The sequence below is a fragment of the Penicillium canariense genome (assembly GCF_028826845.1).
Source record: "Penicillium canariense strain IBT 26290 chromosome Unknown utg000003l_segment0_segment0, whole genome shotgun sequence".
Taxonomy (NCBI): domain Eukaryota; kingdom Fungi; phylum Ascomycota; class Eurotiomycetes; order Eurotiales; family Aspergillaceae; genus Penicillium; species Penicillium canariense.
In genome coordinates, this window is record NW_026622730.1 from 631565 (window position 1) to 658452 (window position 26888).

The window sequence follows — 26888 nt, forward strand, 5'->3', positions numbered from 1 at the left end:
TCTGTATGTCGCGCTTTTGGACAAATATTTCTGACCGGTGAGTATTTCCCGGCAAAGAATGTTTCAATATATTCCATCACCCTCTAAAGCAATTCGAATGTCATTTGTACAAAAAGCAAATTTCTGTGGCGGAATACTTGAACAGGTGAAACGGGACGCGGCTGAGATTCAGTCTACGGAGCTATACTGCCTGACTCCAATCAAATAAACTTGCGTTGAATTATGTAGCTGTTAACCAAAGTTTAACTCTTGGTAGTCTCCGTCAGGATTGTCTCAACTTCATCGCCCCGGTCCCATCGCTCCCGATACTCGCGCATCAGTACCTCAGCTGGTGGAGACGTCTGCACGAAGTCCCGGACCGCGAGTACCGGAAATAAATAGTGCAGAGAGCAGTATACCGCGGCGCTAATAGCCAGACCAGACAAAAAGCAAATATAGTATATATGTGTTAGGCCAGTGGGCACGACGACACTGGGTTTGACGTAAGCAGCAAACCCAGGCAATGATGGGACTGTACCACAAATCCACTAGAAAAGATGAGCGGAGAAGTAGGTGTTATTCGAAATGAGCCACTCACAGCTACAACTGCCCTCCAGTTTACCCCCATCGTGTACCAGTAGATACTGGAGCTATTTCCGATGAAAAGGTCATCAACCTTGATCTTGCGCTGGTTGATGATGAAGTACGACGAGATCATCAGGCCAGTCATTGGCCCCAGGAACACCGAGTAGCTGCTGAGAACAGCCAAGAATGTAGTTGCCGTGTTGACCAGTTTCCAGGGATTGCAAGCAATTGAAACCAAAGCTGTGAGATAAGCTCCACGGCGGATATTGATATATTGCGGGAACGTCGCAGCCAGATCAAATCCTGTCATTGCACGGTAAGCTATGGTGCTCGCAGCGAGCTGGGAAAAAGTACGCACCGCCAGCCAAAGCATTCCCGGGAACGTTGACACCAATCTGAGAGATCACCAATGCGGCACCGCCGAAGAACGCCGCAGCTCGAGAGCGAGACCCTCCGTGCTCGATGACTGCACTCAGAAGCGTGGGAAGATTCCACTTGGCCTCACCGAAGCGTTCTTGCGTAGCTGCAGTGACCAAAATTCCAACGATAGCGCATGTAATGGCATAGAACGGGAAACTGATCAGCTGCCCCCATACCGCATCTCGAGGCTTTCGCGCAAAACGCGCATAGTCATTCTGATTCAGTATACCGGCAGCAATTGAGCCAATGGTACTGATAATGCCGAATGCAATGTTCCAGCCCGAGCCTCCACTGGACTCAGGGCCCGATATCGTGGAGCCGAACCCAGTATCACCCATTGTTGCGAGCGACCAGATCAACAAGACGATTTCAAAGATCAGAATTGTGGCTGCGGAGCCGTAGAAGAGATATTTGAGGTTATGCGGACGGACATAGATCACCGGCAGGGAGATTACCATGAATATGACATACGAGACGAAGCTGGCTGACGTAGTGCCGGTCGATGCAGAGAGGTGGTTTGGGATGCGCTGTTCCAGATTGGGCCAAATTGCTTGGAGGCAGACATAGACACATTCGCCGCCGATCCATGATTGGAAACCGTCTTGTTTGGTCAATTGGCCAGTTGCGCGCGGCAAAGAGACGGAAGGGACTTCAACTTACACCAGACTGCATATAACAGTCAGTTGGATCCGAATAACGAGGATTGAAGAGGGAGACAGAACCAGACACTTACCAACTGAAAGCAGAATGCGATTCCAAATCACAAATGCACTGCCATACATGCCCCACACGTATCGATTGGCAACCGGGAACCCCACTACAAGACCATGAGGATGAGGGGATCCGAGATGCTTGCGAATCTAACTCACAATGATAATAAGCGCCTGGGAGGGAGTTGACAACGACCAGGATGGTTGACAGGAGCTGGCCTATTACGATCGCAATAATGGCTTGCCACCAGGTCAGTCCAAGGGCAATCAAAGAGCTGCCCGTCATAAAAGATGAGATATTCGAATTCACCAGGACCCCTGGAATCATTTAGATCAGCATCCCGAAAATCAAAAATCAATACTCTGCGCTGATTGTCTCCTACAAAAGTTATGGAAGGTCCAAAAGCCCCAGGTTCGGCGACTGGCCTCGATGGGCTTAATATCGTTGTTGATCCATCGGTCTGGCACAGGGCCACCGTCGCTATCGACCTCGAGTCGCTTAAGAAAGGCCTTCATTTCAATAACGAGAGGGCCCAATGATCAGAAAAAAAAAGGTGCGCACGATGAGACATAGAGAGCAAGGAAAGAGGCAGATCCCGGAATAACAGACTCCGGACTGCAGGCCGCTCCGCTAGCTCGCACCGCAGCACTTATCTACTCCGCACTTGAATGTTTACCGATCATCTCCATGATCGGCTACCACCTCAAACGGCCAATGCGAAGGCTCAGCCTCGAATAGCTCGCCTATCAATCTTATCGACAATCTCCCATCCCAGCCTAGTCTCGTCCCCCTTACTCGATTCGGCATCTCCCCGGCATAACCCGCCACGCCGAGCCATGGCACCTGCTCTCTGGGGTAAAACGAAGAGACAATCGCGCCCCGTGCCGGGATTTAGCGCTGGTCCCTATCGGGGAGGTGGACAGTTTGACGTTCGGGTTTCCAGCGTGGTAAGTGGGGTTTGGCGATCGGGGTCTCCTCATTCCACGATAAGAGCATGGCGACTCCGTACCTCGCGCAGGGGAGGAGGGCGCGTGAGTCAATGCGGTTGCATAATGGTCGATGTGTCAAACACAGTTGTGTTTAGGCAACAGCGCCGATTTGCTACCATGTTTTTGGGATATTTGGAGTGGGTACATAGCAGCTTGGAGGGGATAATCAGCTCGGCTAACGAGGTTGTTGCTTGTCAGAAGACATTTCCAACGCCCGCGCGGAACTCATAGATGCTACGCGACCTAAAATGACAGAAATAAACCGGATATCGCACGAGGCGGTGATCCCACGGGGAAAAAATTCATTTCCATCTTTCCCATCTCCTATCCCCCAGTGTTTTCACCATGACTCAAGGCCCTGGCCCCTATCGCATCGGTGTCGATGTGGGTGGCACCAACACGGACGCGGCCATCATTGACATCGCTGGCACTGACTCGGAATCTCGGGGCGTATGTGCCTCTAGCAAAACCCCGACTACAGCAGACGTAACCTCGGGCATTCACACCGTTATCGAAAATGTCCTGTCCAAATCCGCAGTGGACCGTAAAGAGGTTCTCAGTGTCGCAATTGGGACAACTCATTTTGTCAATGCGGTAGTTGAGGCTGATGGACGGCGCTTGAGCAAAGTGGCCGTTGTCCGCCTGTGTGGGCCGTTCACGACGCAGGTCAGTATCTCTAGCGCCCACAAGTCCAGAAGAGAAGAGCAAAGAAACGAGGACTAAGCATGGATGTTGATCAGGTTCCTCCATTCTCGGATTTCCCACTCGCACTGAAAGAGATTATGAAAGGGCCGGTGTTTTATCTACATGGAGGTGAAGAGCACAACACAAAATTCCACGCTACAGCATCGTTGTTGACAGTAAGCCAGGACTCGAAATCGACGGTCGCGAAATCACCTCTCTCGACCCAGAACAGGTCAAAGCCACCGTGAAGAGCATCCAAGAAGCGGGTGTGACGGCTGTGGCCGTCGTGGGAGTCTTCTCTCCCCTGGATCACCGAGGACTTCACGAAGAGACCTGCAAAAGGCTCATGCAGGAGCAAGACTCATCCTTGTCGGTGGTGTGCTCTCATACAATTGGTGGCGTGGGATTACTCGAGCGCGAGAACGCAACGATTCTCAACGCATCAATCTTGACCCTGGCACGGCGCACCGTTCGTGCCTTCTGTGAAGCAATGGTTAAGCTTCAGTTGAATTGTCCCCTTTATCTGACGCAGAACGACGGGACACTCACGGATGCTGCGACCGCAGCCGAGCTGCCTATCAAGACCTTTGCGTCTGGTCCAACGAATAGTATGACAGGCGCGGCGTACCTAGCATCACTCGATCGCGGCATAGCTAATGCAAGATCGGAGACGCAGGTACTGGTCATCGATGTTGGCGGTACCACGAGCGATGTCTGTGCCTTGTTCCCATCGGGGTTCCCCCGACAGGCGCCCAATTTTGTGGAAGTTGGTGGCGTGCGGACGGCCTTCTCAATGCCGGAGGTACTATCTGTGGGCCTTGGCGGAGGGAGTCACGTCTTCTATGACTCCGACACAGACCGCGTGCAAGTTGGTCCCGAGTCCGTTGGCCATTATCTGACTAGCAAGGCCCTCGTCTTCGGCGGCGAGATCATGACAACAACCGATATCGTGGTAGCCTCTGGAAAGGCAGAGATCGGAGACGTCTCCAAAGCTCATGGGATTCCATCACAGGTAGTCGCAAAGGCTCGTGCTCAAATAAAGAGGATTCTTGAGCGGGCCGTGGAAGATATGAAAGTTTCTGACTTGCCCGTTACACTATTGTTAGTTGGTGGCGGATCGATCGTCCAGATGGACGACCTAGAAGGCGTTGCGGAATGTATCATCCCGCCACGCCATGACTCCGCAAACGCTGTCGGCGCGGCTATCGCAAAGGTCGCAGGTGAGGTTGATATCATCGAGATTCTAGCGGATCGTGATGAGAAGGCCGTGCTTGAAGAGGCGAAGCATCAAGCCATCGAAGCCGCCGTTTCTCGCGGCGCGGACAGAGACAGTATCAAAATCGTGGCTATTGATAAGCTGCCTCTGCAATATGTCACTAACAAAGCCACCCGATTGGTCCTCAAGGCCGTTGGCACGCTGGCCCTACCAGGGCCTAATGTGCCGGCTGTGAACGGAGCGCACATGAGTGGTACTACTGTCCACGGTATCAACGGAGATGCGGAGCGCGAAGCTGAAAAGAAGTTCAGGCAGAAGGTTGAAGTCGAGACTCTTGCGTCTTCTGTTAAATTCTCCGCGTTCATGGACATTGACGCCTATCGACCGGATGTTCGTGACCATGTGTGGTATATCGCACCTGTCGATCTTGAGTTTATCGCGACAGGCACCGGTGTCTTGGGCACTGGCGGAGGTGGACCTTCATATTTGCAGTACCTGCAATGCCTAGAGAGCCTCCGCAATTCAAAAGGTAAAGGCACGATGAGGGTTGTCGCCCCAGAGAGCCTCCAAGATGCCGATGTTTGTGTGTTTGGATCGTGGTATGGAGCTCCTAGTGTCTCGGGCGAGAGAATGCCGGCCGGTACGGAGATTCTGACTGCAGTCGACTATTCCGTGAAGCTTTCCGGATACACCCACTTTGAGGCTGTCATCGCCGATGAGATCGGTGGTGGGAACGGCTTGTCGACTTTCCCGACCAGTGTTTACTACGACATTCCCGTCGTGGACGGTGATTTGATGGGTCGTGCGTATCCTTCTCTGGAGCACGGTGGGTCTTCCTATCATATATTCTTCCTTCTGCGCGAAAACTGCTCACTCAGCCGGATACAGGTACCCCATATGTCTATGGAGAGCCCATTACTCCATGTGTCGCGGCAGATGGCAAGGGCAATGTGGCAGTTGTGCTGGTGAGTCAATGCATGGGACCCATTGCAACGGTATCCAGAGTTAAAATAAATACCTAGAAAGCGGAATCAAATCGGCGAGTTGAGACTATGCTCCGGTCGCAATGCGTGGATCTGGGGCTTAAGATTGCAGTAGCTTGCACCCCGTTGACAGGCTCGGCGATCAAGCAATATGCCATTCCGAACACCGTCTCGCAAGCCTGGTACATTGGTCGTGCCGTTCACCAAGCCCGGCGATCGAAGACAAACCTAATCGACGCTATTGTATTTTAGCCTTTACCACTCTGGATTTGTCCGAGACCTGATGCTCACTGACTTGATATTCTAGTTTGCAACCGCACCCGGCCGCTTATTATATACCGGCAAGATCATCGACGTCAAGCGCGATGTCAGCCGCGGTTACACGATGGGCCAGTGTACCATTGCCCCTCTTAGCACTGAAGAACAGGACCCGTCCAGCATGACAGGCGATGTGAGCACTTCAAGCCCAGACGACAGCCGCTGCTTGATAATCCCATTCCAGAACGAGTATCTCTTCGCCGCGTACGCAGACGCGGCTAATCCGGACGATACACTTCGCCATGAAGTAATATGCACAGTACCGGATTTGATCTCAATTCTGGGCCAGGACGGCGAAGCAATTGGCTCTCAGGAGCTTAGATATGGTCTGCGTGTCAATGTGATCGGTATGTCGGCGCATCCGCTCTGGACGGACGATGAGCGAGGACTGCGCGTGGGTGGACCAGAAGGTTTTGGGTTGGACATGAAATGGAAGAGTCTGGGGCCATATCAAAAACCGAGGAGTGTAGTGCATGAGTTTAACCGAGTAACTGTATAGGTACTGTGTGGGCTCCTACAAGAGCAGGCAAGTGATATAATCTACAGTGTGGGCAGACTTTCCGATGCGAAGAAACGTCGTGTACGTGAAGATTTATCCTCTTAATACTTATATTGCTTTCTACCAACCCCAAAGCCCTTTACAGCCGGGCACTTCCATCGGCAATTTTACCCCACTCTTCCTTTCCAAACGGTGTATATGCTTCATCGCCGGGAGCAATCCACAAGAAACGATTATTCTGCCCATCAGGAATCTTTGTCCCGATAAGAGCAGGGTCGACACCCTCGTCACGCAGCGGGACTTTGTTCTGCTTATGGTTGTGAATGTGCGTCGGGTTGTCGACGAGCCGGAGGAAAACAGGCACTGCATAACGCGGCAGCTTGGAGCGGATAAAGCGTGCGAGCGCGGCATAGTCAAAAGACTGACGGGCTTCTGGACTAAGTTGAAGAGCTGCGCAGCCGGCACGGCCTTCATGATTGGGGAGACGCACACCGTAGACGTTGGCTTCTTGGACACCGGGGAATTTGCCAATTACTTCGGAGACCTCGGCAGTTGCACTAGGAACGGGGTTAGCTGGGCTCATTTTGCGGAAAGAGATGAGTTAACTGTGAACTGTAACTTACACATTCTCACTCTTCCAGCGGAAAGTATCTCCAAGACGGTCAAGGAAGTACCAGCGCCCATCACTCTGGCGGCGCAAGGCATCACCAGAGCGGTAGTATAGGTCGCCCTCCTTAAACACATTCCGAAGAAACTTCTTTTCTGTCGCAGAATCGTTGCGCCAGTATCCCTGGAACGCCTCCTTGCTTGGGATATTCACAAGGATCTCCCCACCTTCTTCATACCTCGCTCGAACAGCGAATCCCGTCTTCGAGTCTCGCAGGACATCGCCTGTCTCCGGGTCAATGGCAACTGGAACAAACACATTATGCAACAGGCCACGCATTAAGAGCCCATGGTGTCCAACACTGCCGGCTGTGAATGGTCCCCGGTTGTAGTTAAACAGACCGAATATACCCTCCGTGCTATTGAAGAATTCGCCAACCTCGGGAACACCAAAGCGCTCGCGGAACTGTTCCCAGATATCCGGGCGGAGCCCATTGCCATACATACACCGTACCTTATGGCTGCGATCGAGAGGTGACGGCGGAGGCGCGAGGAGGTACCGGGCTGTCTCTCCAACATAGACGAAGATAGTTGCCTCCGAATCACGGATATCCTTCCAGAAATTGCGTACGCTGAACTTCGGACCCAGCGCAATACTGACACCTGTTATCAGGCACACGATTAGGCTCATGGCGGCGGTACCGTGATACAATGGCATACAGCTATACCAGCGGTCGCCATCCGGGCCCTCCTTATCGCCCATTGCATCGCGCCGAGCGGTGGATGTAGTATACAGTCGGGCCACGGTAAATGCACAGCCCTTTGGCATACCAGTGGTCCCAGACGTATATAGTAGGATAGACGGAAATTCGCCCTTCATCCCTAGCGCCAGCTCCTTCGGCGGGAGAGTGGTGGGAAATGTGCGAATATGCGCCTTGAAATCCTGATCCAGCGTGATGAGGTCCATGCCCAGCTCGCCAGCCAGCGTATCCCGACACTCTTCCATGTGCGCAATACAGGTCTGATCTTCATCCACCAAGGTGAGCTTCGCACCGCTGATCCTCAGACAGTGCACCAGCGCATCGCTAGTCAGGTGATGGTTGATGGCTGCCGGGGCACATCCGATGCTCCAAAGAGCGATCCAAGCTATGATAAACTCGGCGCGGTTCTGCAAGTAGAAGGCAACAAGGTCGCCCTTCCGTACACCACTCGCCAGGAAGAAGTTCGCATATTGACAGGCCTGTTCCTGCAAATCACGGTACGTATACGACTGCTCCCGTGTCCAGAGGGCGATCATGTCCGGATGTCGCTTAACCGTCTCCAGCAGGATGAACCAGGGGTTTGCTTGCCCCTTTGCGACTGTGTCAGGGTGAGTACCATGCAAACCAATCACTGATCAAGCGAGACTCACGGGCTTGCGAATACAAGCGCTCCCCCTTCTTCAGAGACCAAACAACGGACACGTCCTTCCTGATGTGGAATTTGGCATTGAGATAAGCTGCCACGGTCGCCCCTCCAGCGAGCGCAGCTGCGGCGGTGCCTGGATTGTTGCTCAGCCATTCCATCGTCTGAATCGAGTCCGCATCCTGTCAAACCTACCCAAGTCCATGCTTCTACCAATTCAGGGCCGTCTTTTCTTTGCGTGGTGTATAGATCCTCGCTAAGTCGCAGTGGAGGACGGCGAGGAGTCGGTAGCCCAATCTGGCAGGAGTATAAAACCAGGTGTGTCTGCTGAGCAATGAAACAAATCTCGCTCGAAGACAGCTACAGTATCAACAGACTGGCAAGGGGAAGAGCATCAGTGCTGAAGGTGGAAGGGGAAAGGTGGAAAGTGGAGGTGGAAGTGGAAGGGGAAGACGAAAGTAGATGGTGTCGCGAGCCGAAGCCCACAGCATCGCTTCCTCGGCCCCGTCCAGCTTCTCCGCACTGCGGGACGATTATTCAAGGTGGACTCTTAACGAAACCGCTTCCCTGGTTTCCCTCCCGCTAGGAGCCAGCCACAGAGGTAGTTCTATTTCCGGCTAGAGGGCACAATTCCGGCGGGGATGCGGGGAACATAGTCGTCCACTACCCGTGCCACAACGATTATCGCCTCGGCTCTTCAGCTAGTGCCACTGCATTGTGGACTAGCTGTACAAATCATGGGCCGTGCATAAATGTCTGGGGTCGTCCACTGGGACTCTTCTCCCTCATTGCCTCGACCCCGCCGTTGAGCTTTCGTAGTCGCGTAGCTCCTGAGTGGGCGCGAGCGTGTCGTGGACCCCTTGCCCCTGCCTCTGAGGTGCGGCTTTCCACGCCCACGCCGCGTCACGGTCGGCCCCGTTGCTAACTCCGTCGAGGACGTTAGTGACGCACGAGCCCATAATGGGCAAGAATTTCCAGCAGTGAAACGAGCCGCCCGCGGCGAGGTAGAGATTTGATAGTTGTGGATGAGGGTGTCGGCTGATCACTGGGTGTTGATCTGGTGTGATCGCATCCCAACAGATACGGTAGAAATCCACGCTGCGGTTGTTGTCGAGGAGTCGGGGCAGACGGGCTCGGATACAGTCGTGAGAAACCTTCTGGAGAGGCTTGGGGACAACTGACTGGCTTCCTGCTGGCGGCACCGAGAGAGAATGGCCAGTGCTGGTTTGGATCGTGTTCTTGAAGGAGGTCGAGTTGGTGAATTTCAGAATTCCGGACGGGGTGGGAGGTATAACCTCTCCTATACCGACATATGTCAGTCTTATTCGAACCAAACAAGTTGCGATTGCCGCCTCATCATATCCTCATACCTTGTCCTCCGTAGACACACACTGGAAGCTGGTCATAGAGCCCCTTCTCCTCGGTGGAGAGTTGAAGATGGGCCACACTCACCCCCGCCGCAGTCATTTGGCTTTCCACACGGTCGCTTTCAGGCATTTCTAGATCGTCCTCGATGGAAGTCATCAACTGGCTTGTCCAGGCTCCGGTGGATAACAGAATCTTGTCGGCTGTAAATATGTCGCCCCTCAGTGTCTGTACTCCCTTGACCCCACGGTCGCCCGGAAGCAAGCGACGAGCCTCGCCCAGCTCGTATCGCACACCCATCCGGATGACCTCTTCGGCCATGATCTGAAGAGCACGACCGGCATCGGCCCATCCAGCGAGCGGGTTGAAATAATACGAGCCAAATGGACTCAAATCCGCATCTTGCAATGCCCCGCTCCAGTGACGACGAACTTCATCTTGAGTCAGATCCTGCGCCGGATCAGACCCATGGACCTGAAGAAAGGTCTTGCGAATCCGACGGGAGAGGTCGCTACCACGCTCGTCCATCATGATCCAACCGGTCTGGTGATACACCCCGGCTTCTTCGAAGAGCGGCTCATTTCTCCAGGCCTCAATAGCTTCCAAGGCCAGCTTCATGTACAGCGGACTGGAATAGTCTGCCCGAATGATCTTGTTGAGATCGGTGGATGCGGCATCGCCAGAAGGGGGAGGGGCACGATCCAGGATGGTGATGGCCGATGGGTTGGGGGATCGTTTGGCCAGATGATAGGCTGTGCTGATGCCGAATACGCCGGCTCCGACGATCAGAATCTCTGAATTCGTGTCCATTCTAGTAGACGAAGAGTAGAGATACCATTCAAGGTTCGGAAATGAGGAGGTGTGGAAGGATATCCTTCGTGGTTCTTCTGCACGGCGTCGAGGTGCAGCCGTCCCTCATGCGGACTTGCATTCGCATCACACCGTTGCTGCGGGGAGTTGGCGAGCGAGTCAGCGAGACCTTGGCTAAATGGGGAGTAAAAAACAAGAGATTGATTGAAAATGACTGCGAGTGAACTCTCAAGTTGAGTGGTGTGAATTTGCGATGATCTGTCTCCTCGTCCTGGCCCGTCAGGTGGCTCTGAGCCGCGGGGCTGCCACCGAGAAACTGCATAGGGTGATCGAACGGTGTCAAAGCAACAGCCCACGAAATGGATTGCGTGCAGGACCTGGAATTGTGCGGTAGTAGTGAAAGTCTACAATGTCCTCATAGGGTGGGACATGAGAGATCGGGGCACTATTTGTGACGCACTATCCTTCGCTTTTATTTGGAACGGATTCCCTTGTCAATACCGCTCGAGATCGACGATGAAGACGTAGTTGGCAGGTAAAACGCCCGTGTAAGTGGTGGTTATTTGAATTCTGCTCTTATGATAGCCCTGCAAATTAGACGTCAGGTCAAAGTACATCTCAAGCTCAGCTGCTCAACAACTCACACAAAGAGCTCTTCAACGACCTGACGGAGTTGACATTGCATTTTTTGTTAGAATTATGCAGCACGAACAAATATGTTGCTTTTGTCGAGTTTCTAACAAGCGCCAGTTCGTAAGTGGAGTTATATAGCGAGGCCCTCAGTTGTTCCTCCAACCCTCTCAACGTCCTTCGTCCTGGCGTACGAGTCGAATCTCCCGATCGTTTGATATTGACCCACTATCGACCTTCTTGATTGACTTGCCAAACATTCTTCATTCCATTCGTACCCAGTGATCAAACGACGGAACTTTCCGTGCCAGATAGGTACTTAAGCGTTCTGCTGCCCCCATCAAACCTACCCTCGTCAACAATCTCATACACCTCGCTTCTTGTGTTTCTCACTCAAAATGGAGGTTGATCTATCCGTTCTAAACCTCGCCCCTTCAGGAGTCCAGGTCACAGCTCTCCTGGGGGTTCCTCGTGGCTTACCAGCATCCCTGCTGAAATCCAGATGGGTTATTAAATCCAGACGGACTACCAACAGCCGTTGCTGGCTGGTCTCTTCGCCCTGTCGTTGCCTTGCCCTTCCGCTTCAGGACCTTTTTTTTATCTCTGCCTGCGCGTCTGTTTCTGCCTCCACGCTTCTCTCATATAAATTCCATCTCCCTCCCTCCCTTGACCTTCCTTCGTCACCACCCTTCTCCCTCCACCTCCTTCACTCCTCCACTCTCCACCAAGACCTCTCCTCGAATATCGACTGGGTAAAAAGAGCACCACCTCCCAGTTCAGTGATATTTGCATCTTAACCTTTTACTCGGCTCAACAGAAGCTCCACCAGCAGGCAATGAAGAAGCTCCATGCGACCAGGCTTGGGAGCTGATCAGGTGAAAATCGCTACTGTCAATCGTTATCAAGGCCATGAAGCGGACATCATTATTCTAGATCTCATCGTTGCTAACAATCCAGGATTCACCGCTGTCGTCACCGCTGTCGCAGGGCGAATGAACTCGGCGTTGACTCGTGCCACAAGAGGGCTGTAAGGAGAAGCAACCGAGAGTCAAGTTCATGAGTCGAAGATTGCTTTCATGAACTTGAACCTCGGTAGCTTCTCCTTGCAGGCCTCGACTGCTGCCTTCACGGAAGCAATGACATACAGCCCTCTTGTGGCACGAGTCAACGCCGAGTTCATTCGCCCTGCGACAGCGGTGACGACAGCGGTGAATCCTGGATTGTTAACAATGATGAGATCCAGAATAATGATGTCCGCTTCATGGCCTTGATAGCGATTGACAGTAGCGATTTTCACCTTGTCAGCTCCCAAGCCTGGCTTGTCCGCATGGAGCTTCTTCATTGCCTGCTGGTGGAGCTTCTGTTGAGCCGAGTAAAAGGTTAAGATGCAAATATCACTGGAGTGGGAGGTGGTGCTCTTTTTACCCAGTCGATATTCGAGGAGCCTGACAATCAGGGCCACGACAGCTTCAACATTTTCTTCGTTGTAGCTCGACTTAGTACTGTTGTCCACTTTCTGTTCACCTTCGGGGATGTCAATAAGGACCACATTGGATTCCAGATTGAATAGTTATCTGTTTAACCGGCGGACAGATCTTGCCGCTTCATGTACATTTCGTGGTTTGCAGCGAGGATCTGTTTCCGCTCATTCTGGCTGATGTCAACACCTATCAGCAAATCACGACGCTTGTAACTTACTTCATCAGATTTTGCTTCAAGTTCAATGACTTTCAAATCGGCAACATCATGACAAGTGAACTTGACACAGCCACGCTGGAAGCTTCTGTAGCCTTGTGCATCCACTTTCTTATCCTCGTTCCCAGCGTCGGTGTGCTCATCATCTGCGGGTTCAGATGCAGGAAGGGCTGCATGATAGGCACAGTCAAATGACACTTCAAGATAAGGATCCGGGTAGATCTGGTTCGTCGCAATGGCGCAGGAAATGAATGAGTGGTCTTTATTGCGTTGCCCAGTCAAAACTTTGCCATCATCAGTGATGAGAGCACTGTTGGCTCACTGGGTCGAGAGCCGATGATCCGGGGCGGACGATGGCCTGACTTCGGGGCGCTGGGTCTGACCATCATGACGAGAGCGTACGGAAAGCTCGAGACAGTAGAGGGTAGAGAATTTTGAGTGAGAGAAGAGGTGAATGTGACGAAGACACACAAGAAAATAGTTTCGAGAGAGCAAGGGAGAAATGTCGAGACAGAAGAGCGTAGAGGGTGTTGTGTGAGGGGAGGGAGATGATATTTATATCAGACAAGCGTGGAGGCAGAAACAAACGCGCAGGCAGGCAGAGATAAAATAAAGGTCCTGAGGCAGAAGGGCAAGGCAACGACAGAAATCACAGAGAAGATGAGAGGAGTTACCAGAATATATTGGGGCTAACAAGCCCAGCCCTGGTGGATGACATCGTCACGTCACGTAGAGCAAAGAGACCAGCTAGCCACAGCTGTTGGTAATCCATAGGGATTTCCACAGGCATGCGAGTAAGCATGAGAAGCCCAGGAGAGCTGTGACCTGAGCTCCTAGGAGGAGTACTGTGGAAAGTCTTGGTGCGTTAGCATCGGCAAGGAGTGTTGAGGAAGTTTATCGACACGCGAGAGCCGATGGGCGAATGTGGATGATCATCGATGAGCGACGATTTTCCCTAGGTAGTAATGAGACTCGTCAATAGGGCTCAATCGGGGGACCAGAGCCAGATGTACTCGTTAAGCTATCTGGAGCAGATCACGGAGAGCTGTTGATCAAATGCCCCATCATCTTTTCTCAGTTCGTTTTCTCCATGCTTTTTTAAAGGATTCCGTGGCATCTGGCTTACTTCTAGCGGCTATCTAGATTACTCAGGAGCCACGAACAGTGCACTCAACCATGATGGCTATTTCAGGACGGGGGACTACGCGCGGCGCGTTGGCACCCAGTATGTTGTGGAAGGAAGGATAAATACGGACTGTGAGCACCCTTCAGTCTATTTTCAGCTAATGCACTTATTCTGACCTTATGCCACGGATAGTCATTCAACTGCAGGGTCTTCAGATTCCAATATTGGAGGTTGAGGCAGTCATTATGGGGATGCCATACGTCGCAGAAGCCATTATTGTATCTGTGGACGATGCAGATGCCGCTAAAAATGCTGCCGCTCTGGTTCGCTTTGAAATTTACCCACCCTTTGAGACAGAGTCGATTTCGACTCTGCATCGCATGAGGGCAGACATCATGTCCAAGGGGATGGAGGCTTATAAGCTACCAAACATGCTACATATCCTTCAAGATGATGAGGACGTCCCCGGACCGCTTCGGGTAAGATCATCAGGAGAAAAGCCGCTGCTCTCTACGTTCCTCTCATGGGCAATTCAACGTTTCCTAAGCAAGTGGAGGTTTGTCGCATGACTGATCTCTCCCATGGGCCTCAAAAGCCCTGGGACTGGGCTGGGCTTCAGGGCTGAGGTATGAAGTATGTCGACCGGTAGCAGCCGTTTATGGATTATGATCAAGTCTTTGGTATTTCCATATATATTCCGGTTCTCTCGCACTTGAATCGACTAATTGTGCACGTATATCTCTATGCGAAACTGGGAAGGGAATTGATATCACGCTTGATGGGTGGTTCATAGTACTGGTAGTCGCCGCAAATTGAAACGGCCCGTCCAGGCTTATAACTACAAACCAAATCACTCGCTCGACCAGACCCGTTACGAGCTAGCTGCGACCGGCGCAGCAGTCTCCGGTTGAGAGGGAGGCGGCGTGGGCGCAGCCTTAGCCTCCTTGGGCTCCGGCCTCTCAAAGCTCTTCATGGGGTAGTATCCCCACTTCTCGAACATGACACGGTCCTCACCCCAGCCATTGCACTCGGTCGTCAACATCTTCTCTCCGGTGAAGACAGCGTTGGCACCGGCCTGGAAGCAGGCCACTTGCTGTTCCTCAGACATGGCAATGCGACCGGCAGCCAGACGGACGATGGTAGCAGGCATGATGATACGGGCGGCAGCGATGGTGCGGAGTACGCGGTCGAATGGAATCATCTTCCGGTCACCAAGGGGCGTCCCCGGAATCGGAACGAGAGCATTGACAGGGAACGACTCCGGGTGTGAGGGCAGGCTCGAGACAGTGTGCAGCAGACCAACGCGGTCGGAGTCGCTCTCGCCCAGACCCAAGATCCCACCCGAGCAGACATTGATACCGGCATCACGGACGTGGTCTAGTGTGCGCAGGCGCTCGTCGTAGGAGCGAGTTGTGATGATGGTAGGGTAGAACTCTCGGGATGTGTCGAGGTTGTGGTTATACGCCGTCAAGCCAGCCTCCTTCAGCTCCTTGGCCTGGTTCTGGTCAATCATGCCGAGGGTTACGCAGACCTCCATGCCCATGTCGCGGATGCCCGAGACCATCTGCTTCACGTTCTTCAGACTTGTCTTGCGGCCACGCATGTCACGCCAGGCAGCACCCATGCAGAAGCGTGTGCTGCCATTGGACTTGGCTATGCGGGCTTTCTCGAGGACATCGTCGACGGGACTCATCTTAGTAGCTTTCAGGCCGGTGTCGTAGCGGGAAGACTGGGCGCAGTAGGAACAGTCTTCGCTGCAGCCGCCGGTTTTAATGTTCATAAGGGTGCACATTTGGATCGCTGAGGGGTCGTGAAAGCGTCGGTGTACGGCAGCCTGGGATATGGTGGATTAGCTCCATGGGGTCCTCGGGCTCTCGGCTACGCTGAAAACACCAGGGAAAGGCAGAGGGGTATGCTGGGCGCTCAATTGATATCTCGCGATCTGGCGGTGCTTACCGAAGCGTATGTGAGTTGGTTCAAGGGGGTGTTATAGACCGCGCTCACTTCCTCCCGGGTCCAGTTGGTGCGGGGAGCCGTGGCGGAGATAGCCTCGACCAGAACGCCGGGAACCCGACTGGCAATCGCGGCGGCACTGGGGGGGCCCTGGACAGTCCCGTAGGACCGCAGGAACGACCGGGGCAAGGCCCGGGGGAGGGTGAAGGACATGGCGGAGGGGGCGATGGATAGGAGGATGGGGGAGGGGAGGGGGAGGAGGAGGAAGGAGGAAGACGGGAAAGAAAGAGGACCGGAGAGAGGGGCAGGCCAAATTCACCGGCGTGACGGTTACGACAATCCCGTGGGGAAGCATTGCGCCGCTTCATTGGCCTCCCAACTTAAACTCATACAGGCCCCTAGCTACTTCCGGGGAATATCATCATCCGAGGCATGGATTCTCGTGGCCATCGCCTGCCATTCTCCGTCCAGCCAAGGTGGATGGTGAAGAGTCTTACTCCATCATTATGAGCGGTCGCATGGGCGGTGGTTTCCAAAAAAAAAAATCGGAAAGAGAGACTATTTTTCCTGTTGAATACTGCAGAGCTGCGTTGACCCCAACGAGCCCAGCCCGGTTCTGGGTCACTTTCCGTCGGATGTCTTCTCCCCAAGAGATCTTGAACCCTAAACTCCAGATGGCCCCGACTATAACCGAGGATATGCCCTGTCCTGAATTTCGCCTCTCCCCGAGCTGTCAGGAACCGAGGACAGTTCTGGCCTGGCCGCTCGGTTTTTCGCTAGAATTGCGGCCCTCTCAGTTTCGCCAATTCTGTTGACTCGCGCTTGTCCTGTGCGTCACTACACCGGGGGATCCACCGGTTCGTGGTGGGCCAATGAAGATCGTCAGATTAGCCAACGCGGGTACTGGCCTGTGCGCCGGCTCGGGGGAAGGGAAGTTGGAAATGGATGAGGTTGAGGGGGAAATGATTCCAGTGGTTGCGTTGGTATTGAAAAAGCGCTATCGACAGCCATCTATTCCTACCGACTATGTGTCACAGCCATCAAGAGCGAAGTTGACCAAGTCCCGAGAAGGACGGCGTTAGCATAAGTCACGTGGATGTGGTTCTACTATTCGGAGACATAGCGAAGGGTACACAGCTTCATTGTTACCTCCAAAAGTGCCCAGTAATAGGTATACTGCCTTATCGCCTGGGAATTGGCATCACATAGATCATGATCATTGCGCTGATGGCATGAAGGACTTTAAGCAACTGCCCCACGGATCTGAAGAAAAAAGGTTCTAGAGCGGGGAGTTCGAATTGGGAAATGTGCTGCGACGCAAGCAGGATAATACCATTGGGAGGTAATTAAGGTTTGTATAATCTGGGGAGCTGTTTCCACTTCTTGATCCTATACTCGTAGAGTCGATTTGTGGATTCCAAGACCCAGGTCGTCGAATGTTGTGTGTAGAACGCATGCGAGTGATATTATGACATTTTTCGGATCGCCATTCGCATCTCCATTTATATACAAATTCATTCGCACCTCTATTTTCATGCACCTCCTTTTTCATCTGTATTTGCAGCTTTGCACCTCAAATTTCATGAACACTATATTGCACTTGAGTGAGAACATCTGATGGGCGATCACACATCGTTTAACGTAGGGGAAATGGAATCGTAAATTGCAACCAATTGAAAGAGACATCATGTCATCCAACCTCGAGCCGACTAGTAAAGTAAATCAATGTCTCTGAAGATCAAGAGTACCAGTTGTTTTCTTATGGTTAGGAATGACTGTGATATGGTTGTGATATGGTAAGGAGTAGTTGTGATATGATCGATACTGACTGTGTGTCTAACATCGCGAGTCTGTATTCCTGCTAGGCCTAACCATTGTCGCCTGGTAGGTATGTGATCTGGGGGATACCAGCTATGTAACCAATATCGACGGTAGGCACGTGCTGTTATAGCGGCTGAGGCAGATTCAGGAATCTCCGGCTCGCACAGGTGAGGGCTCTCTCTTAGGGGCCATTTGGCCTGCCTGCAGGACACGATTCCTCACCAGGTTTCAGCCCCGTGCGCAAGGAGTCGGATACGGAACGATGGCAAGCGTCTCACCTGCTTCCGTCGGAGGAACCGCCTACATAGCCACTGTGCACGAGCTGGGCTGCATTACATTAATTCAGTTATCATCATCATCATCATCATCCGAAGTACTCCGGATCGCCCTCTTTCCCAGAATTCAGGATTTGAGAAGAGTTTGCTTTATTCCTTGACTCCTTTATCCCTTTGCCTCTTCCACGAAATCATACTAATACTATCCCCGATGATAATCCTGGCTGCTGCTGATGCTGTACTTCATACCTCAACCCTGGGCTCAGCCGAGTCCCAGGGCTTCTGAGGCCCATCGGGGAGATCATTCCTGCGACATGAGTCATGCTGTGTGATCGAGACCGGGGTTTGAATATCTCCGAAGCCTAACCTTAAATCAGAGGTGCGACACTGCCCCATGTTCTTAAGCATATGAAGACCACAACGCTATGTCCAATATATAGGCTATATGGCTGACACAAGCCCAACCCATGCAGACAAGTGTCAAGCCTGTGGAAAAAGAGTGCGCACCTCTAACTCTAGCAGAATACCCCAACAGTTTCTCCCAAGGGTTGGCCTAATCCCTATTTCCGGGGATTCAATCGCAAGGGTATCCCAAATAGGTAGTAAATCTCCCTAGCCTGCAATGCTTAATTGGTGGGTTGTGTGCCCATCTCTTTACGCGAAGAGGCGGGGCGCCATCGGAAGACTCTGATTGGGGTGCGATCTCAGATCTTGGCAATCACAATGGCGCGAACCGAGGCTGGCTTTTTCCACTGCTATGTATGGTCTCTGCCCCCCCGCAAAGAATCTACATCATCGCCGACAGGGATTTGGGACACGGGCGATCAGATTGCGCTATCGTGCCGTTCGTGCCTCCTGGATGTTGCTGGAGATGCCCTCCCCGGGATGTTTCCGTGAAGCCCGAGGCTCGCCTGCGCGGGGACAGACCTAAACATGTGCGATAGGCGGATCCGCTCCATTCTTGGCCTCAACGGGGCCCTCCTGATCTGCTCGCTATTTGATTTCCGCCAAACTGTTGGGGGAGGGAGATCCACACATGATGCGAAACGTCATGAGCACACACTTCACATGTGGGCGAATACCCTGGGCTATTTCCGGGGCAGAAATGATATAAATGGACGCCCCAGCATCCATGGCCATGCAACTCTGATTGTTATAGTGTCAGTGGAATCATATACCATTTACCATGGATACCAAACCGCTATCAAAGGATTCTATGCGGTCCACATGGCGCACCGCGGACCGCTCTGAATGGACCCATAGCCACTGGGCCCTGGAAATACTCAACGCCCACCCGATCGAGCTGAACAAGGAAGTCCCTGTGCACCAGAAGGATGAGAAACTGCCATATATGCCGCAGTGGTCTCTACAGCGCTGGGTGCTGTTTTACTCTGCGCTGCCACTCCTCTTCCACGAGGCCTATATGACCTATACCGGCCGCACACTTGGCCCATTTGCCACCTTCAACTTATACTTCTTTGCGTTCAACGCCACGGTCATCTACCAAGTCCACATCCTGCGCCGACTAGGCCACATCTACGGTTTCCTCGATGGCGACAAGCATGAGCGTGATGGCGTGCCAGACGTGGGTGTCGCCAAAGTGGTGGCCTCGCTCTACAAGACCACCGGCTCTCGGCTCGTCCTCGCCACCTACCTTACTTATAACCGGAACCTACTACCTTCCCAACTTAATTGGGCCTGGCTTCCGCTTGAGATTGGACTCTACGGGATCATTCTCGACTTCTGGTTCTACTGGTATCACCGGCTGATGCATGACGTGAGCTTCCTCTGGAGATTCCACCGCACCCACCACCTCACGAAGCACCCGAACCCACTGCTCGCCGCCTACGCCGATCATGAGCAAGAGTTCTTCGATATGGTCGGCGTGCCATTAATGACATACCTGAGCCTTCGGGCCATGGGCATGCCTATGGGCTTCTACGAATGGTGGATCTGCCACCAGTACGTCGCGTTCGCGGAGGTGTTTGGCCACAGCGGGCTGCGGATGCATCTTACCGTACCGTCGACGCTGAGCTGGTTGTTGCAGTGGCTCGATGCTGAAATTGTCATCGAGGACCATGATTTGCATCACCGTAAGGGATGGCGGAAGAGCCATAACTATGGCAAACAGACGAGGCTGTGGGATAAGATCTTTGGGACGTGTACGGAGCGCATTGAATCGGTTGATGAGAATGTTGATTATGTGAATGTTGCGACGATGCCTCTATTTTGAGTGCAGTGGCCATCTTCCTTTCTTTTATGACGCCCTCTTCGGGGACTATGATAATGATGGAAAATCCACGGGGTCCTTTTTATGGTTTTCGAAGCCTCTTGCGCGTACATTAGATAAAGTAAGGAATATTAAACTTCTGCAAAGGAAAAATAACATGAAAATCAATCCATTATCACCTCAGCCAACATAGCCAAAATCACTCAGAGGGAGCTTGCTTTCGCCTGAAGAGCCAGCTGCTGGTTCACCACATCTTCAACAATTTCCCATTCCGATCGCCACTTTATCCCCAAATTCTGTTCGGCACCAGTAGTCTCCACTGTCCAGCCGCTTTCAAAGGGAGGCTGCAGCTGGCATCCTAGCGCTGGATACTTTGACTTGACAAACGACGCGACCTCCTCCCAAGATGTAGCAGGACGCGACAGAATGAACTCCGTCCCACTTTTGACGTCCGTCTCCAATACCTTCACGTGGGCATCGGCGACGTCGCGCACGTGTACCCAGGTGCTGGAGAGCTGGGGCTTCTCGGTAAAGAGCGACTTCCAGAAGAGCCCGTTTATACTATCGAGTTCACTGGCAGTTTGCTGAATCATGCTGTCGCCTAGGACAAAGACCGGGTGCAGGGTGATGACTGAGTAATGAGGGCTGTTGGCAGCGAGGAAGTCACGCGTTGCTTGGTGGGCGAGAATTTTAGACGCGGAGTATTTCAACACTTCGCCCACGAAGCCTTCGGGGAAATCCATTGATAGGTCGACAGGAATAACCTGGCCCGTGTTCTCTTTTGAAATGGAAGTTAGTCAACATGATGAGCCTAATCGAGTATCTCAGCACATACCTTTCACATCAACACTATTAGTTATAATCGCATTCAAGGGGGCCAATGCCAAGATAGACGACACGATAACAACCTTTTTGACTTGCTTAAAGGTCAACGCCGCCTGCAAAATCGACGTAGTTGCTTGAACGGCTGGGTCAACATAGTCGCGCTTAATATCAGTGCCTTTCCCAGGCATGGGCGAGGCAATATGGAAGACATAATCAACACCAACAAGGGCATCATCAAACGCCCCAGGCCGCGAGAGATCGGGAATAATGCATATCTCAATTTTGTCGCTAAGTTCAGCGTATCGGGCCTTGAGAGCGGCTTCTTGCTCCGGCTTGCGGATGCTCAAGCGCACGCGATAGCCGGCTCTCAGTGTAGCCGCTACAACTTGCGATCCAATGAAACCGGTAGAACCGGTGACAAAGACGAGAGACTGATACATGTCTGAAATTTTCTTGACTGGTTGCTTGCAATGCTAAACAATTTTCTACTTTTTCCTCTCTACTTATAACAGAATTCTTCAACACTCGTATTGATAATCAACCTGTTGTGGTGGTTCTCGGGTATATTCAGCAGCGGTTGTGTTGAATAATCAGGAATGCGACGGTGGTGCCATAACGAGTAACGCATGATTGATCATCAATTTAATACCTGCGACTGGAGAATCGGGCTCGGCTTTCGCATTTGTTTGTCATGAAATGCCATCATATTATTCGATTACTCGATTGTCTTCATGGGCCGGCCGGATTCATTTCACCATGGTGCCTATGCACTCTTGGGATGATGACTATTCATTCCGATCACGGAACGGAAGATTATTTGAGCCTATATAGAAACCATCCATGCGTACATATATAGTCTGGTCCAAATTTAGGGCTTGTTTATTCTTCGAATCATTCCTAAAATTATTCCTCTCAAGGTCAAGCTCCAATCACTTGGTTAAACACCATCCGATATCTCGTCAAACCAACCACGCTTCGAAATGCCCCTCTGGCAAATTTACCACCCATTCGGCACCTTCGAGGATGATGCCTCGAAGCAGAACTTTGCCGAAGACATAACCAAGATGTATACAGATCTCGGCCTGCCCGCCTTCTACGTTGTGACGCATTTCCACAGGATGGATGGCAGCAATGTCTTCCTGGGCGGCAAGCCGACGCCAAAAGGCAAGACTCCATTCGTACGCGTTATAATCACGCATATTGCCATCCATGTGCCCGATATTGACGCCATGTATCTCCGGACTACGTCTCGCCTTGACCAGGTCATGAAGCCACATCTACTGGACATGGGTTACGACTTTGAGTATCATGTGGATGAGACAGAAAGACGGCTTTGGAAAATCAACAGCCTGATTCCTCCACCATACAAGAGCGACGAGGAGCAGCTGTGGGTGAAGGAAAACCGGCCACTTTCCTACGAGGGTGCCTATCCTCCTGTCACGAAACAGGCTACCTTGTGAAATTTCACATATAATCCCTACCTGCTCTCGCCATGAAGAAAGACAAAAGAGATTTTGGTTAACGTGGCCATCGTTGATGGAATCAGTGATAGGACGGACTGGTTTTCCGGCGGGTGCATCATTCCATCGCTCTATCATTCCATCGCTCTATCTTCGTTCAGTGTGCATATGAAGTGGCGTTTCTCATATAATCATTAGCCTTTTCTATTCAGTAGTTCTGCTCTCATGTAATTCAATATCCAAAGTTCCATGACGGTCATCGTAGTCCAGGGCCCATTGCTGCCCACCCGCAGTGGAAAAATCCCCAACCCGATACCTGCGGTCTCTCTCTATTAGGTACCTCTCACGCTCGCGTTCGCTCATGTCATAAGTATCTCCGCAGTCGGTCATCATGCGACTTTGTACAATCCAGGGCATAAGAGATCCAATAGACCGAGGAATGCGTGGCCCCCGATAGCGATTGAAGCGAACTATAAACACACCCATTAGGGCGATTGCATCGACGGCAAGCAAACTGATAATGGCGACCACTAAGCTGGTGGACGGTATGAATCCCCATAGGCTGTCTATGACCTTTGCATATGCTGGTTGGGCAGAATGCGGTGGAAGATGGTAAAGAAACGTTTCCTTCCAGAGAGCCAAGTGGGTACTGAAAACGGTCTGGTAGACTGTCTGGACCGCAAGAATGAGATGCTCAGGTGTCATTTCAGAGTCTTTTGAGTATAACGTGTCGTAGGCGTTGGCAGTTAAGCGACCAGGCCAGTCATACCGGTGATGACGATTACGATGATGTTGAGAGTGTGGTCGTGCCGAATGATGTGACGAGAAATTCCGAGGCGAGGAAGTCAACATTTGGTTGAAGCTCCCGAGAATTTCAGACGCATTGTGAAAGAGGCCCCCGCTTGTAATGATGCTTCCATCAATGAGTTTTTGATCCTGAATCATGCCACTGGAGTCAAATTCAACATGAAAATCCTGCAGGTGAATCTTTTGCTGACAGTGCAAGGCGACCGAGCTTGATGCCTTTATACTGCTCATGTTCTTCAACTCTGAGAATGCCAGAACAAAAATGCTGGAGTTTGCACAGAACGTGTCTGTTCCATTTGGTGCATAGAAATGAACAGATCTTCCAGCCTTGGCCGCAAGGCCCTCTGTCAGTGGAATATTCACGGTACAAGTGTGTCCATTTTCATCTCCAGCTATCGTGTAATTCCAAGCAAGCGCCCCTGACACTGAATCGTTGACTGATGGATTAGGCCCAAGTACCTGACATTCGAGATCTGCCCCGATTCCGCGGGTGATTGCAGAATATGTGGTGTAGTCATCATCGGAAGGTTCGTGGATTGCGAAAGGCATCAAAAAGTATTGTCCATCCGTTGAAGTCCATCGAAGGAAGGAAACGTTGTTCATCACTCTGCTGGTCGCCATCAGGGACATCTCGATATCCGTATCATCGACCCGATTTGCGATGGCGGAAGAGTTGTATATGTTCACCACAGCGGAAGTCGCCGACGTGGAGGTTTTCAATTGAGGTGTAAACAGCCCACCGCTCAGAATTCGCAAAGCAAGATCTCCCAAGCACACAAGAGACACAGTGAAAAGGAGACCTGGCCGGTGATGACGCTGCATGAACAGCGGTACAAATGGCGTTTGAATCCCATAGTTCTCGACAACAGACTGCCGCGCTGTGGCCATTCCCTCTTGCAGCCAGATCCAAGGCTCCATGAGACTCAGATTACGATAAATCGATGCGAGGAAGGAACCGATTATGGAAGCAATCGCAGTTGGCCCATAGTTGAGGAAGATCATAGACACCAATGCACCAGTGCTGAAGAAGCTGTTGATATTTTTCCACCGAAGGTAAGCCAGGCTAACTCCGAAAAAAGCCAATGTTCCTGCAAGTATCAGGCATTCCATAAGGAACCAAAGGGGTCTCAAAAAATGCGGCATGGGGTCCCGACGACCCGGGGGAGGATGGGGTGGCGCCGAAGATACCTCACTCCAATCGGCGATTTGAAGCTGTTGTTCCCCATCCTCATCTACCCACTCGCACCATTTCCCATTAGCCCATTGCCGAAGTTGACGCGTGGTTGCTTGATGCAATTTCGCCTCTGCAAAAATGGCTCGGGAGGCCGGGGTGAAGAGCTTCGCCACGATCGCACACTGAGCAGCGATCGACCCGGGGTCCCAGTGCAGAAAGTTAGGTCGATGTTGATACACGTATGTCAAACCTCCGAGTAGAATAAGACCCAAGATTAGTATAGCTTCAGCAAGAGACACGGCCTTGGATGCGACGGTCAAGATGATCACCAAGCTCTGTTGTTCGGCATCTGCAGGCGTTGGAGCCGCACCAGGGCTGAAGAATCTGTCGATGGTGACAACAAATTGAGAATTCCAGTATCGACGAATTTCTTCCAGGTATTGCTGGGAGTTGATAATCGTGGAATCGCTTGTGAGGATGACTGGATCGTTGTCGCCGGCAGAAAAATTGAACTGCAAATCGTTGCCGAGTCGCACGTTGTGCTCTGATAATAGATACCGAGAAGCAATCAGATCATGGATTCCCTCCACGTAGAACTCAAGTGTATCAAGAGGCTTGACAGTCGAAGAGGCCGTCTTCACGTTAGCGATAGAGGCATTTGGGTTGAGAGTCACATCGGCCCATGCTTGCTGATAGGTCGGTGAACAGGCAAGCACCGTGACATTTGAATCTGAAACATTTCCTGCGGCAAGTTGCATGTCGACAATCACCCCGAAAATTTTGAATAAGCTGCAACCGTCATACGAAAACGCTGACGGAGTCAGCAACTTCTCATCGGAACCCATGGGCTCCCAGAATCTTGCTTGAATAGTTCCTTGATCGGAGGCTATGACAGTATCCAGCTGAACAGTAACCTGGCACTGCGAGCTGCTGTTTTCGCCAGGTATGCCCCCCATGGTGACATTGCGAACATCCCACGACCAGATCTGTTCACCGTTAGGCAAGGGACTGGTCGAATTGAGGTGTACGACAGCGTCTGGCGAGGATCCTCTTCGAGAACTGGTGACGCATGTCATATTTGACCAATATATTGTTTGATTGAGAGTCAACAAGGAAGAGTCGTTTTGATCATCAAGAGGCATCGAAATAGGAGGAGTGGCGTAATCGGAAGGGTCCGGCATAAAGAAGCTGTTAAGCTCAGCTGAACCTAAAGGGCCTTGGCTTGAAGACCCCGCCGATAGCCATGACTGTTGAATTTCCAGATCAATTATGGATGGCCAGGTATTGACTATCTTCTTCTGAACCCAGTTCCCATCATCCAAAACTACCAGACCCGCTAATAGCGACGGAAGAAACAGGCGGAAAATCAAAGAGACCGGCGCAACACATAGCACAACCCAATGACGATTGCGAAACGCAGTCACGGAGGCTGTAAGCCCATTGCAACAATAGTTGATAAATAGCACCGTCGCTGGGGCTCCGTCAGGCTTAGCCAGCTGAAAGAACGGTTCGAGCCGCAACACATCCTGGGCACAAACGTCCAGGAGATTGATGGCAAGTAGCGCAAAAATCAAAGGCAGATAGGTGTAAGCACCCCAGATAGCTGTGGGAAGGTCTTCTTCATACTGCCAATGAATTATGCCCCCTTGTCTTTTGGAGCATTGTCGCAAGGACTCGATCACGGTCAACATGAACAGGAATAAACCAGCCAGTGTGACAAGGTATGTTTTATGTAATGACTGGGGTAGCCAGCCTTGGAAGGCTCTCCATTTTTGTTCTGAACCATGCACGTCCGCGACTGGCATTCTGCTGCGGGGAGATAACGAGAGACAAAACTTGCGCTCAACTGCGGAGACGCATGCAACTATGCCATGAACAGAATTAATATGTGTGTCAAATAAACTTGTGCATTTTGATCGAGATCCCCTCTCCTGCCTATCACTCACAAATCGCTAGCTTGCCGACGAACTCATGCTGACACCATGTCAAAATTGACAGGCTGAACAAGCGCTTCGCGTTGCCAGTTCGTGATCGTAGAAATCATACATCTGCAAGATGTGCGCACTTTGAATCGCCGGCGACTCTGGTAGCAATGCGAATTCAGGGAGTGAAGAGGGTTGGAGGTGAGACCACAATGTTCCAGAAAGGAATTACAGACTGAGGAGGGAAAAGTTAGGCCGGCCACATTGGGGCCAGAATCAGGAGGCACGTTTGGCTCTCCGACATAGTGGGTCCCAACTTATGGGGTAGCCTTATTTGAGATACGCTATTGGCCTGCTTTTTTGATGTCTCAACTTTTCCGAGGACTCGGTCTTGGCAACAT

General features: G+C 51.8%; 11 protein-coding genes across 11 annotated transcripts; 4 read left to right on the plus strand and 7 right to left on the minus strand.

Annotated features, from left to right (window-relative positions):
* Positions 1-242: 242 nt before the first annotated feature.
* On the minus strand, positions 243-2210 carry N7482_005072 (nucleobase cation symporter-1 family protein; the record flags this gene model as incomplete). Its single annotated transcript, XM_056687197.1, has 7 exons — positions 243-527; positions 578-867; positions 923-1585; positions 1645-1650; positions 1718-1801; positions 1854-2012; positions 2078-2210. The coding sequence occupies 7 exons, from the start codon at positions 2208-2210 to the stop codon at positions 243-245; spliced, it is 1620 nt and encodes a 539-aa protein (XP_056542752.1).
* An 819-nt stretch (positions 2211-3029) lies between these two features.
* On the plus strand, positions 3030-6384 carry N7482_005073 (hydantoinase/oxoprolinase family protein; the record flags this gene model as incomplete). The annotated part of the gene is made up of 6 exons (XM_056687198.1): positions 3030-3350; positions 3425-3544; positions 3601-5410; positions 5473-5549; positions 5607-5810; positions 5875-6384. The coding sequence occupies 6 exons, from the start codon at positions 3030-3032 to the stop codon at positions 6382-6384; spliced, it is 3042 nt and encodes a 1013-aa protein (XP_056542753.1).
* A 139-nt stretch (positions 6385-6523) lies between these two features.
* On the minus strand, positions 6524-8555 carry N7482_005074 (putative very-long-chain acyl-CoA synthetase family protein (CefD1); the record flags this gene model as incomplete). The annotated part of the gene is made up of 3 exons (XM_056687199.1): positions 6524-6941; positions 7008-8349; positions 8402-8555. The coding sequence occupies 3 exons, from the start codon at positions 8553-8555 to the stop codon at positions 6524-6526; spliced, it is 1914 nt and encodes a 637-aa protein (XP_056542754.1).
* A 624-nt stretch (positions 8556-9179) lies between these two features.
* N7482_005075 (NAD(P)/FAD-dependent oxidoreductase) lies at positions 9180-10569 on the minus strand (the record flags this gene model as incomplete). Its single annotated transcript, XM_056687200.1, has 2 exons — positions 9180-9691; positions 9765-10569. The coding sequence occupies 2 exons, from the start codon at positions 10567-10569 to the stop codon at positions 9180-9182; spliced, it is 1317 nt and encodes a 438-aa protein (XP_056542755.1).
* A 1684-nt stretch (positions 10570-12253) lies between these two features.
* On the minus strand, positions 12254-13283 carry N7482_005076 (AAA domain-containing protein; the record flags this gene model as incomplete). Its single annotated transcript, XM_056687201.1, has 4 exons — positions 12254-12723; positions 12783-12849; positions 12898-13154; positions 13217-13283. The coding sequence occupies 4 exons, from the start codon at positions 13281-13283 to the stop codon at positions 12254-12256; spliced, it is 861 nt and encodes a 286-aa protein (XP_056542756.1).
* A 787-nt stretch (positions 13284-14070) lies between these two features.
* On the plus strand, positions 14071-14589 carry N7482_005077 (uncharacterized protein; the record flags this gene model as incomplete). The annotated part of the gene is made up of 2 exons (XM_056687202.1): positions 14071-14119; positions 14213-14589. 2 exons carry the CDS (start codon positions 14071-14073, stop codon positions 14587-14589), a joined length of 426 nt encoding a protein of 141 aa, XP_056542757.1.
* Positions 14590-14891: 302 nt separating this feature from the next.
* Positions 14892-16186, minus strand: N7482_005078 (biotin synthase; the record flags this gene model as incomplete). Its single annotated transcript, XM_056687203.1, has 2 exons — positions 14892-15854; positions 15977-16186. The coding sequence occupies 2 exons, from the start codon at positions 16184-16186 to the stop codon at positions 14892-14894; spliced, it is 1173 nt and encodes a 390-aa protein (XP_056542758.1).
* Positions 16187-19255: 3069 nt separating this feature from the next.
* Positions 19256-20302, plus strand: N7482_005079 (sterol desaturase family protein; the record flags this gene model as incomplete). Its single annotated transcript, XM_056687204.1, has 1 exon — positions 19256-20302. The coding sequence occupies one exon, from the start codon at positions 19256-19258 to the stop codon at positions 20300-20302; it is 1047 nt and encodes a 348-aa protein (XP_056542759.1).
* A 200-nt stretch (positions 20303-20502) lies between these two features.
* N7482_005080 (dihydroflavonal-4-reductase) lies at positions 20503-21564 on the minus strand (the record flags this gene model as incomplete). Its single annotated transcript, XM_056687205.1, has 2 exons — positions 20503-21077; positions 21135-21564. 2 exons carry the CDS (start codon positions 21562-21564, stop codon positions 20503-20505), a joined length of 1005 nt encoding a protein of 334 aa, XP_056542760.1.
* A 540-nt stretch (positions 21565-22104) lies between these two features.
* On the plus strand, positions 22105-22584 carry N7482_005081 (tautomerase family protein; the record flags this gene model as incomplete). The annotated part of the gene is made up of 1 exon (XM_056687206.1): positions 22105-22584. The coding sequence occupies one exon, from the start codon at positions 22105-22107 to the stop codon at positions 22582-22584; it is 480 nt and encodes a 159-aa protein (XP_056542761.1).
* Positions 22585-22788: 204 nt separating this feature from the next.
* On the minus strand, positions 22789-26370 carry N7482_005082 (DUF3433 domain-containing protein; the record flags this gene model as incomplete). The annotated part of the gene is made up of 1 exon (XM_056687207.1): positions 22789-26370. One exon carries the CDS (start codon positions 26368-26370, stop codon positions 22789-22791), a length of 3582 nt encoding a protein of 1193 aa, XP_056542762.1.
* Positions 26371-26888: the final 518 nt, after the last annotated feature.